The sequence below is a fragment of the Chrysemys picta genome, chromosome 5 (genome assembly GCF_011386835.1).
Source record: "Chrysemys picta bellii isolate R12L10 chromosome 5, ASM1138683v2, whole genome shotgun sequence".
Lineage (NCBI taxonomy): Eukaryota > Metazoa > Chordata > Testudines > Emydidae > Chrysemys > Chrysemys picta.
Window position 1 is genome coordinate 46549472 of NC_088795.1, and position 12086 is coordinate 46561557.

General features: G+C 40.1%; 1 protein-coding gene across 11 annotated transcripts in view; it reads right to left on the reverse strand.

Moving 5' to 3' along the window:
- SCLT1 (sodium channel and clathrin linker 1) overlaps positions 1-12086 on the reverse strand; it is a 120447-nt gene that overhangs the window by 43965 nt on the left and 64396 nt on the right. For 9 of the 11 annotated variants that reach the window (XR_006176801.2, XR_010601778.1, XR_010601777.1 and 6 more), the window contains exons 17-19: positions 11829-11974; positions 8891-9083; positions 5301-5497 (exon numbers count right to left, since the gene is read on the reverse strand). Coding sequence is in view for 7 of the 11 variants with exons in the window: in XM_005282740.5 (XP_005282797.2) it covers positions 5301-5497; positions 8891-9083; positions 11829-11974 (536 nt within the window). In the remaining 4 variants the exon portion in view is untranslated. Of the gene's footprint in view, positions 1-3371; positions 3528-4651; positions 4896-5300; positions 5498-8890; positions 9084-11828; positions 11975-12086 lie in introns of those variants that run through there. The other 2 variants (XM_005282743.5, XM_005282741.5) reach the window with 2 other exon arrangements.

The window sequence follows — 12086 nt, forward strand, 5'->3', positions numbered from 1 at the left end:
AGATGGAAGCAGTCAAAGGAAGAAGCTGTGGACACAGAATATTCTGACTCAGGCCATGAAGTAGAAGAAGGAACTAGAAAGGTGCCGGTGTGCACTTTCCGTTATACCCTCAGTTCAGAGCACATGTATGTGCAGACCAATGGACACTGTTTGCTAAATATCTCTGAACTCAGGCGCACGGTACGCACACATGCCCGTATTTGGAATACACATAGGGATCATCACTCAAAGAAGAGGTTACTCACCTTGTGCAGTAACTGAGTTCTTCGAGATGTGTGTCCCTGAGGGTGCTCCACGTTAGGTGTTCATGCACCCCTGCGCTCGTAGTCGGAGACTTTTAGTAGCAGTGCCGGTTGGGTCGCACATGCGTGGTCCCTGTCTCGGGCTGCTGCAGGCAGTTATCCGATGCTGTGCGACCAACCCCCACTCAGTTCCTTCTCTACTGCAGAGACTAATAAGGAAACTGAAGTAGAAGGGAGGAGGGAGGGTAGTGGAGCACCCACAGGGACACACATCTTGAAGAACCTCAGTTACTGCACAAGGTGAGTAACCTTCTCTTCTTCTTAGAGTGCTGTCCCTTTGGGTGCTCCACTTTAGGTGACTTCAGAGCAGTGCCCTCCGACGGAAGGAGGGGCTTCGGAGTTGAAGTTGTGACCTCCAACAGTAGAGAGCATCCAAAGGAGGTATCAGATGTTGCCTGTTGTTCTAAGGCATAGTGCTGTCTAAAGGTATGGGCTAAGGCCCAGGCAGCAACTCTACAAATGTCCGTGATAGGTACATTGTGCAGGGAAGCCGGGGAGGCTGATAAGGCTTAGTGGGATGTGAGCGAATCCCTGTGAGGGATTGGCAGTTGCACTGATGATAGAGTTTTGTGCGATTATGGATCTACATGGAAAGTCTTTGTTTAGAGATGGTACTCCTTTTGGAGCATTCAGTGATGGATAGAAACAGTCTGGGTGATTTATGGGATGGTTTAGTCCTGTCTATGTAAGAAGCCAATGTCCTCCAAACATCAAAATTATGGAGTGTGTAATGTGTTCTGTGTGGGGTTTAGGGGTGTGGTCTGAGGGAGGCTTTATCCTCAAAGAAGACCATGTATGGGGGTTCCGCCATGAAAGCCCACAGTGCTCCCACACATCTGACAGATGTCATTGCCACAAGAAATGCTACTTTCATAGAACAGTGAAGCTGTGATGGGTTCACATGGGGAAGAGGTGATGATTCAAAGGACCAGGTTCGGGTCCCATGGTGTGGTAGGCTCACGTAGTTCAATGTTGTGATGGTAGGTAGATGGACCTTTATTGAGCTCATGGATAGGTCTGACTGTTTGAGTTCTAATAGGTAACGCAGTATAAAGGGTAATGTCCCTGGAATGGAAGTCATCCGTTTTAGTTGGCACCAGGACTTACTCGTCTCCCCTTCAGGGTGTATGGGCGACAGTTCATTTCTGTTTCTGTTTATTTGTGTGTAACTATATTTTGTACCTCCTCTGAACAGGTAAGCTCAGGTTCCATGAACCATGGAGGAGCCATGCTCTGAGATGAAGTTTCTGTGGATGCAGGACACAGCCTGAGTCCTGGGACACCGGATGAGACAGAAGTGGGAGTGCAATTCATGAATGCACGGTCATGCTGAGGGGGCAAGGATACCATGGTTTGGCGAGACCATGATAGTAGAATTACTGTGGCCCATCCGGCCTGATCTTGTGGATCACTCGGTTCAAGAGAGGAATAGGAGGGAAGGCATAGAGAAGGGAAGCGTTCCACTCGAGGAGGAATGCATCGCCTACCGACTGCACACCGAGACCTGCACCGGAAAAAAAATGAGGGTGTTTGGTATTTTGTGCAGTTAATAAAAGGTCTACCGAGGGGAACCCCCCGTGTTGAAATACACGCAGGAGTACTGTGTTGTCGAGCTCCCGTCATGGTCCTGAGAAATTTGTCCGTTGAGGGTATCTGCTGTGGTGGTGTGGATATTGTGTCTGATGCACCATTGTTGGGGTTTTATGGCTTGCACACAGAGGTACTGTGAGTGTGCTCCCCCATGTCTGCATATATAATATGTACAAGCTAAGGCTTCAAATAGCCTTGTCCTTGATGAGTAGCAGGAACTGGGAGCAAGCGTTGTGGACAGCTTGAAGTTCCAATAGGTCTATATGTTGAAGGGATTCCACAGGGGACCAGCAGCCCTATATAGAATGTGGGTGCAGGTGTGCTCTGCATCCCAGGAGTGAGGCATTTGTGGTCTGCATATGTTGGTCAGTTTTGCCCACCAGAGAAGGGGGTCCTTTATTTTGTCCGATATCGTGGGGTGCTTGTTTATGCTGTGTCTGTGTGGAACAAAGTTGATACGTAGCCTTGCTTGTAGGCAACGGATGTTTAATCTGGTGTGTCTGACAGCAAATGTTGTGGCTGCCATGTGGTCAAGGAGTTGGGGGCAAGTCCTGGCAGATATCTGTGGGCTATTTCACGCAGTGGGTATGAGGCTCGTGTCTTGGTAGTGAGGCTATAGCCTCGATAGAGTTGAGTTGGGCCTCAATGAAGTCCAGCTCTTGCAGTGTTGTTAGAGTGGGCTGGTTGGTATTTATTAGGAAGGCCAGATTCGTGAAGAGGGTTACCACTTCTTCAGTGGCTTGCAATGCTGTCTGCTGGGTTGATGCTTTTAGCAGGCAGTCACTTATAGTGTATAGTGTGACCATCTTGAATTGTTGTGTTTCTGATGAACTTGTTGAATTATTGGAGGTCGAGCATTGGTCTCCATCCACCAGAGTTCTTGTTAGGGGAAGTTGATGGTTGGGATGCAGCAACTTGAGAAGTAGATTGTTGTCCCCCCAGGGCCTGTGTCTGCAAGCCTGTGAGTCAAATCACCGCTGTTGTTGTGAATACATTGGCCGGTGGTATCATTGGGATGTAAAGTAATTCCTCTGTTTCCTCTTCGGTTTGGGGTTATAGGTTCCCAAGGATCGGAGAGTCACTCGTGAGTCTGTGAGTGAGTTGTCTGTCTTTTTGGCGGATAATTTGGGCTAGCAAGTCTTCCACTGTGAAATGCACCTCCTCAGGGAAGCCAGAAAGATAGAGCCATGAACTTCTCATTACAACCACCGTCGACACAGATGTTGCAGCCCTGTCCTCAGAATCAAGTGCTGTGAATTGTTCTCCCTTGTCCTTGGCAATAAAATTAATCAATTCTGACATTTTTGTGTAGTTTGTATAGTTGTATTTTGTTAGTAATGATAGTTGGCTATGCAGAGGTAAGGGGTAGCCAAGGAGTAAGACTTATTGCCAAAACTGATCAAGTCTTTTCCAGTCCTTATCATGAGTTGTGTTTCAGGGCTGTTGTTGCATGCCACATCACTGGACTGCGTCTATCACCAAGAAATTAGGCACTGGATGCAAAGTCGACACCCTTTGTTGGTACACACCTCCTGTCAGACCTTCCGCCAGCTGGAGGGGCAGCCACGGGGGTCCACAGAATGACCCTTACAGGATCCATCAGTGCCTCATTCATGTGAAGGACAATTTTTTTTTCTTTTAAACGAAGGAGAAAAGGAAAGGGAAACAAGTTAAGTAGCTGCTAATAAGGAAACTAAGTAATTGACTGTAACTAATTAACTACAAAGTAGCGAGGCGCTGCTGATTGCTCTGACTCCTAGCCAAGGGCGATAGAGAAGGAACTGAGTGGGGGTTGGTCGCACAGCGTCGGTTAACTGCCTGCAGCAGCGCAAGGCAGGGACCACGCATATGCGACCCAACCAGCACTGCTACTAAAAGTCTCTATGAGCTCAGGGGCGCATGAACACCTAAAGTGGAGCACCAACAGGGACAGCACTTTACGAAGAACTATTTAATATATACCAATGAGAAGAAATAGAACAGCAGAGCTGCTATTTTCACAACTTCAGAAACCACTATATACAGGAGAGATGTCATTTTCTTCTCATGCTACATTTGGTTGCTAGGTTTAGGAGACCCTGCCAATAAGGAGAGAGAGTCTGTGGACTAAAGGAAGACCAAGGAAAGACTGCCTGAAAGAGAATGAGTGCCCTGGGACGTTAAAGCACTCTTGCTTTGAGGTATGCACCAATGAGCCTTTCAGCCCAACTCTCGTGTTGATGAGTCAAAGAAGAACATCTGGAGGAAATGAAGCCTAAATGGAGACTCATCCCTAACACTCAGTTCCAAGAACACTGGACTAAGAGAGCTTTCCCCAGAAGAATGTGCACACAGGGTATGTCTACATTGCAATTAAACAATGTGGCTGGCCCAGGCTTGTGGGGCTCAGGCTAAGAGGCAGTTTAATTGCAGTTTGAGCTCAAGCTGGAGTCCGAGCTCTGGGACCCTCTTCCCTCGTGAGGTTCCAGAGCCTGGGCTCCAGCCCAAGCCCAAATGCCTACTCCACAATTAACCAGTCCTTTAGCTTGAGCCCTGTGAACTCAAGCCAGGTTACGTCGGCCAGCTGAAGGTGTTTAATTGCAGTGTAGACATACCCTTAGAGGTATAACCATACACTCCAGTGATGGTATTGAAGATCCTGCGTAAGCCAAAATGGTGGAGAAGTACCCAGAGATTGTCTATGGCCAAAGAGACTCCAGGACCCTGGTCCAGACAAAAACGGATTGTAATAATGAAAACTAGGCAACACCACCAACTGGAATACTGTTTAACAATAAAAGTTGCTCTTAATATGGAGAAAGGTCCCTAATAACAAAATCTAGCCAAGAAAGAAAGGAACTGAGAGGACAAAGGTCATATGGCTCTTTTATAACCTCATCTAAGAGGTTCTGGTGTCATAAGAGAGTACTCATGCAGCTCCAACAGGCAATGTTTTCAGAATGTTCCTGAAATTCCATGATTCGTCCCACAACTGTGAATATACAGACGCGGTACCTTGAAGAACTGTAAATATAAGGGTTTTCATAAACCAAAGTTAAGTTTTCTAAAATGAGTAAAGTTTACTTGAAAAACACTATTAAAATAAAGTGACATATTGTAACTACTTTTTTGCCATTACAAAATGTCAAAAACACACAAGTAGTGTTGTCTTTTTGGCAAGGTACAAAGCCTTCATTTCTGCAATTAGCCTGCTAAGTGCAACTGAGAAAGGAAAGCAGAAACTAACAATTCTTTTTGCAGCATCTCTTGTTTATTCATTGAGACTGCAACATCTCTTCTGGCCTGAACTATTTACTCACTATCTTTTTTCCCCACCACAAGTACAGTTTCATGATTATGACCATGATAACCAAAACCTAAGAGTTAAACTAATAAAAAGTGTAAAAGAAAAAGACTGATTGCACTTACTTCAGATTACAGAGCCTGGTTTCTGTAGTTTCTGTAAGCTTCTTTGTTTCTTCCTTCCACCGGTTCGTTGCTTTTTGCTGAGCCACCAACAGATGTCTCAGTTGAACAGTGGAATTTCGATTAGTGACTTCCATCTCTTTCAGTCGAACCTCAAACCCATGCTCCTTCACTGAATGCTCATGTTCCATTGTGCTTATCTACAGTTAAAAAACACAAAAAGCCACAATCAGACAATAGAAGTTTGCAACTTTAGCCCAAGAATAAAACCCCCCAAAACATTCACTTTAAGTGTGCATATAAAAATACGCTCATAAGACCAATTTAAAACCTAATACAAATGGCAATAAAGGGTAGTGATGATTGTAATGCCTATTGTTTTTATAAATTGAATATATGCTTTATCCTTCTCCCCTGAATTCTGTAAATTACTTGTATTCTTAGAAGGTTAGCTCTCTGGGGAAGGGTTTACATCTTGTATGTTTGGAAAGCACCTATCACCATTGTGAGAACTACTAAAATTCAAATACTAAATAACTGTGCAGGCTCAGTTGTGTGCTTAACTGTGACCTTGTTTAGGTGTACAATTGTACATGCAAAGTACCAGGTCGTTACACAAGCAAATACAGCAACAAAGGTTAGATAACCAATTATGTTGAATATACATTTAGCCTCTGGATACATCAGATTGCAGATGAACAAGAGAGCCATCTCGCTGGCTTTGAGGAGTCCATAGTCTGGATGTCCAATCTGGAGTATAGTGAAGATCCTGTAAATTGACTTTGAAAAGCCTGGTTGACATAAGTATTGGTTAAGTTTTAATTTGAAGGGTTAGTGTGTAAACGATCACTCTCTCCACACACCCTTCCCCAACTCATATGTTTTTCAGTTAGTATCTTTTATCTTAAATGACATTTGTTGAAAATGTTGATGTACACATGCAATCCTACAAATTGCCAGCTTTAGAAACAATTTTTTAAAAAATGTACCTATATCAAAAGACTCCAAATGAGTATTTATAATGGGTCAATAGGGTGACATATCTCATTTCTGCAGAACTGCCTATAAATATTTATATTTAAATTTACATACAACATTAAATAAGAATTCTAAATCATTACATCACATTTCTTTCGTAAGAATGGCATGGCCTAAATAGATCAAATTTTCAAAGTTGTTATAGCAACATTAGATTTTGAAGATTCACCCCCTCCCTCCATAACTCTCCTATTTGAATACACAAGATATAAATAGGAATATATTACCTGAAAAAGCAATGTAAACTGCTTCTTCTGCTTATTTCACTAATATAAAGGAGTACCTGCCTCATCTACTTTTTTGGTATTTTATAATTCTTACAGAAAATAGAAAAACCTTACATTTATTTTAATAGTATGAAACTTTAACAAAACAAATTTAGGCTTTGAGTTTCTTAAAAACAAAACTCACTTCCATTTGTGCCCCCAAACAAATCCACTGGCACATACATTACACTTTTAGAATTAAACATTCACTCATTTTTTATAGGTGTAAGTTATATGTGACATTAAAGAGAGTCTTTTTTATTCCAGTAGTGACTATTGATTTTTTCCTCTTTCTGTAGTTAGAAGTAACATTGAAACTTATCATAAAATAAAGATTAAGGGGGAAAATTTTTTGAGTTTTGTTACTTTATGAGTAACCTCTGCCTCCCACACCCCACATTGTCTTTCACACAGAAACAAAGGAGAGAAATATTTTTAAAAACCTAGAAAATGTGATTATGAAACCACGAAAATTGGCATAAGGCTGATATAGTACATGAAAGTACTTTTAACTTTTTTTGTTGTTAAACTGACTATTTTGATTTGACGGTATACCTTTAAACTTTATGTATTCCATTAAAAGTTTTTTTAAATCAGTTTCTTTTCTATAAGTGTGCTGATGCAATATTATAAGTCTCAAAAGAAAACTGGAAACATTTGTCTGTACATTGTAAAAAATTAAGCACTGTGATATCTTAGCACCATTTATTTACATAAATAAAACAACCCCCTAACATACACAAAGAAACTATAAGATTTAGTTATGTCAGTAAAATATTTCCATCCTGCAAACTCGAGATTTATAGTTTTAAAATGTAAAGTAATGAAAAGCGTGCATAAATCCTCTTCCCCTTTCAGCAAAAACATACAAGTGAAGTATATACAAGGCAGGACCATTTGGTTTATTGTAAACGTATGATTGAGATTTTACTTCTGGTCAATATACCTTTAACCACTCAGTTTATGACAAGGAGCCTTAAATGCACCAATGAACATGAAATGTTTTCTTAATTTACCATGTAGAACAAAATTTTAAGTTCTCCATATTATGTGGAAAATTAGACTCAGTCACTGGTTCTTGAAAAATGTAATGGCACATCCAGAGTATGTTATGCTGATCACATGTCAATTGCCAAGGAAACAAAGGAAAAAACATAAGTCGAGTTGAGCAGTTTTCCTCTGATTTCCATCCAATTAGTCAGCCATGTAATACTATTTGGTGAATTTTGTAAATAGTGTGTGCAAGAATTTTATTGTTTATTGCCCCCAAATTGACCTTTTTCTTAAATGTTTTAAATTCTCCAAGGTTAAATACTTTTTCCTGGCTCTCTTATTGAATATCAAGGGTAGTGCTCTGAAGGTGGTGACTTTTAGACTAACTGACTTTATTATCATAGCTGTTAAAAATAAAGTAGTCTTCACTACAAAACTAGCTCCATGGGCTCTCCATACGCCATCTCCCTAATCCCCTAACTTTCATTCCAAACTGACAAGTTTTTCTCTTGTCTTTATATTCACAACCATTGAATTTTATATTTTTGCCTCTAGCCATATCCATCTTATTTATCCCCACCCCCTCATAGCCTATACTTCAGCCTCCCAACTTCAGTTGTTAAGACCGCAGAGTCAAATCCCAGTCTGACAGACTTCCTCAGGTCCTGTCAGTCTGGGATACTTCAGTGGGGAACCACAGAAGGTTCATGAGGGAAGGCTGTGTTCTCTGAAACATTTTCACCTGCAAATCTTTCAACTCTCCAAGCTTGTTCCAACCATGTTCCAACCCTTATAACTAGAATGAGAAGGGGAAAAGGAAGAGACTGGCATGTGACGATGCCTCAGCGCACACTGGAAAACATAGTGGTTAATGTTAATCTTGCTGTTTTGGAGATCTGGGATCAAATCTCTTGCTGCTGCAAGCAGATATAACTCCACTGGAGCCCAGTTTGCCAATCAGTAGTGAGTTTGGCTCCAGTTAAAGTTAGATAACCAGATATGTTTTATTATTTAGTCCGGTCACATTATAAAAGCCACCAAAAGAACATTTGGAAGCTTCTGTTTAATAAGTATAATTTAATTTATTAATAGACAATGAATTAATTATAAGACTGACAGTAGAAATGTTACTTCACAAGTAACGGTATCTGGAGGGCAGAACTGAGAAGCCTGAACTGAAGTTGTCACTCCCAACCCTATTTTTTCTATTTCTTCTTAGAAATGTTTTTTGCATTTTATCTTTCGTAGGAACCCATTTAACCAAATAATTACACACTATTTTTGTTTTGCTAGTACCTTTAATTTAGCTTTTTGTTGTGCCTCCATGGCCAGTTTCCTCAAGTCCTCTGCTTCTTTGCGCAACTGTTCATTTTCTTGATGAAGTTTTAGTCTTTGTTCACTCATAGAGCCAGAGTTTTCTCTTTCAGAATCCAGAATGCTTTGCAGCTTGCAAACCATTTCCTGGCAACGAGATATCTCTTCCTCAGAGCTGAAAAGGGAAAACAAATCTCACTAGACTTTCAACTCAGGAGTTAAGCCAAGTTCAGTCTACATTTTTCGAAGCTTCCCTATCATTTGTATGTGCCTTTTAATTAAAACCTTTAATTATATTTTGTATTTTGAAGGCCAAATACTTATTTTTAAAATTCATAATGCTTGTCAACGTCAATGTATTTGTGGATGGGTGAACATGTGAATTCTTTTTAATGCTTGACATTTAAAGTACAAATATTTTTTAAACTAATTTTTATTCCACTGGGTGTGTGATGTCTATGTCTAAGAGGAACAAATAGCCATAAAAAAAATTCACAAAAATATTTAATTCAATTTTAAATTTCCTTTTTGTTAGCCTCAGAGAGGCGAAGCATTGAATGAACATGGAAAATTAACTATGTCCACTCCTTATACATAAACCATCATATGTTAAATTAACTACATTAATTAAAAAGGATGGGTGCGTTTGAGATATAGAAGGTTGGACTTCACAAGGGAACAGGATAGTGAGAGTTCAGGCCAAAGTTCAGGAAACCTGCATTAAGGTCTTGGAGAAGGGGGAATTGTCTTTTGTTATGTTTGTACAGCGCCAAGCATAAGTTCCTAGTCTGTAATTGGGGTTCCTAGCCACTATGATAATACAAATAATTACTAATACAGTATGTAAGTAAATAACTAACGGAACTCAAATTTGGACTCTGGATTATAGTAGGGCAAAATTTTTTGGCTGAATAGTTCATTTGCTGAAAAATTTATATTCAGCTCGACCAAAACTGTTTGTTGATTTGACAGGAAATTGCTGAATAGTTTCAAGGGGACTTAGATGCCACTCGACTTCAGTGGTGGGGTGCTCCCTTATACTCTATACTTTTGTGGGGGCAGCACTTACCTGGGATGTGGGAGACCAGGTGGGCTTCAAGTCCCCACTCTGCCTGATTTGTAGCAAGGATTTAAACTTGGGCCTCCCACATCCAATAGTTGAGTGCCTTAACCACTTGGATATACAGTCTCTCTCTCTCTCTCTCTCTGGCTCAATTACTATTATTTATAAAAAACAGAACAGCTTCAATGGGGGCGGGGAGGGAGAGAGAGAGAGCGAGAGATCAATCCAGAATACCCTCTAGCCCAGTCGTTAGGGCACTGACCTACAAAATGGGAGTCCCAAGTTCAAATCCCTGCTTCCTATCAGGCCGAGTAGGAAAGTGAACCTGTGTTTCCCACATCCCAGGTGAGTGCTCTAACATGGGACAACAGGTTATAAGTAGACTTGGAAGGGTGAGATTTTTTTTAATCAGTAAACATCCATTTCACTGTACATACACAAACCAACTGAAAAAGTAATAAAAATGTACAGATAAGCAAATTGAGAAAAATGTTGCTTGAAAAATTAGAGTTTGATTTAAGAATATTTACTTGGTGTATTTTGACACGTCGTGTCGACCATTTATGTTTTAATAGTTACAAAGCTTTACTTTATGAATCTCAAGGTCTACGGTCATTAAATAATTGTCTGACCCCTTCTAATTTCCCATAATTGTCAAATATTAAATAAAAAAATGCTTAAAATGCATAATTTTGTGCAACTGTGAAAATTTAAATTGATACAAATTAGAAAAAATGCTTAAGGAGTAAACATCCATATCAGTCAACGTTATAAATAAATATAAAAATCATGTTTTGCCAACTTTAGTTATAAGGGGAAGGGCTGTACCATGACCTCCTGGGGCTTCGTGAATGGCATTTCCAATTTATCTTTGCTTTTAATAAAAAAAATTACTTGAAATAAAAAAAACCAAAATTTTCCCCCTTGGTTTTTTGTTTTGGGTCGATCTAAAACTCCACCCACCCCCAATTCAGCCAGCAAACTGAAAAAGTGATTATTCACACAGCTCTACTCTGGATAATTTCTCCTAATTTACTATATTTCTGTTAGTCCCACCTACATCTTGCGCCCAGCTCATACCTCTAACTGCACTAATCTCATTATTCTCACACATTTTGCCTGCTATCTACTTGCTCCTCACTCTCCTCTCTTCCCTATTTCTACCTTCCTCTCCATCAGCTTCCTATTCCTTTTCCCCACTCCCCTCTAACTTCCAGAATCCCTTTCCACAATTCATTGACCCCACTTGAACTTCAAATACGCCCACCCTCCACAACACACACAAGCAAGCAAGCAAAGCAAGACAAGTTGTATTCCTGTCCTCCACCCTTCAATCTCTTTATCTGTTTAGATTATAAACTTTTTAGGGTAAGGATTGTGTGGACTTATTTTTGTCTAGTACCTAGCACATTTTGGATGCTACCACAACAATAATATAGGCGTCCTGTGCAGTGGTTTGGTATTATATAGACCAAATAAAACCCTCCTGTATGCCGACTTTAAAAAATAGGAATTCTTCTGAATATTTTGCTAAAAATGGTTTTCCAAGCAGTTAACATTAACAATTAAAATAGGATTATTAGCCACAAAAATTGTTTCTATTTTTTTCCTTTGTAAGAGAACTGCTTTCAGCTCTGATATTGTTAAGAAAATCTGTTTAGTTCTAAAATACGTCATCCTCACTTATAATATCACCCAATGCTGCATATTTTAAAAAAAAGAATGATTATGACAGCCTACTATTCCTACTTCTGAATAAGAACTTACGACAAAATACAAACACTTGACACAAGACGACTTAGATCAGATGGAAATATTGAATGAAATACTGATTAAGAGGACATATCAGTTACTTACTTCATTTCCAGTTGTTTAATTTTGTTTCGTGCCGCCTGTAGACACAGCTGAAGGTCATCTTTTGTACGCTCTGCAATCAGACACCTTTGGTGCAGTTCCTCCAGTTTTCTGTAATCACATTCACTTCCTCTGCCTTCACGGTAAATCTGAAGGATAGACTTACATGTAAATCTCATTTTATCACACAGATAGCTGTCAGTGTAGTATTGCTGCCTACATTACGTTATCCATTCCATTGTCCAGCACAGTTTTCAGTAA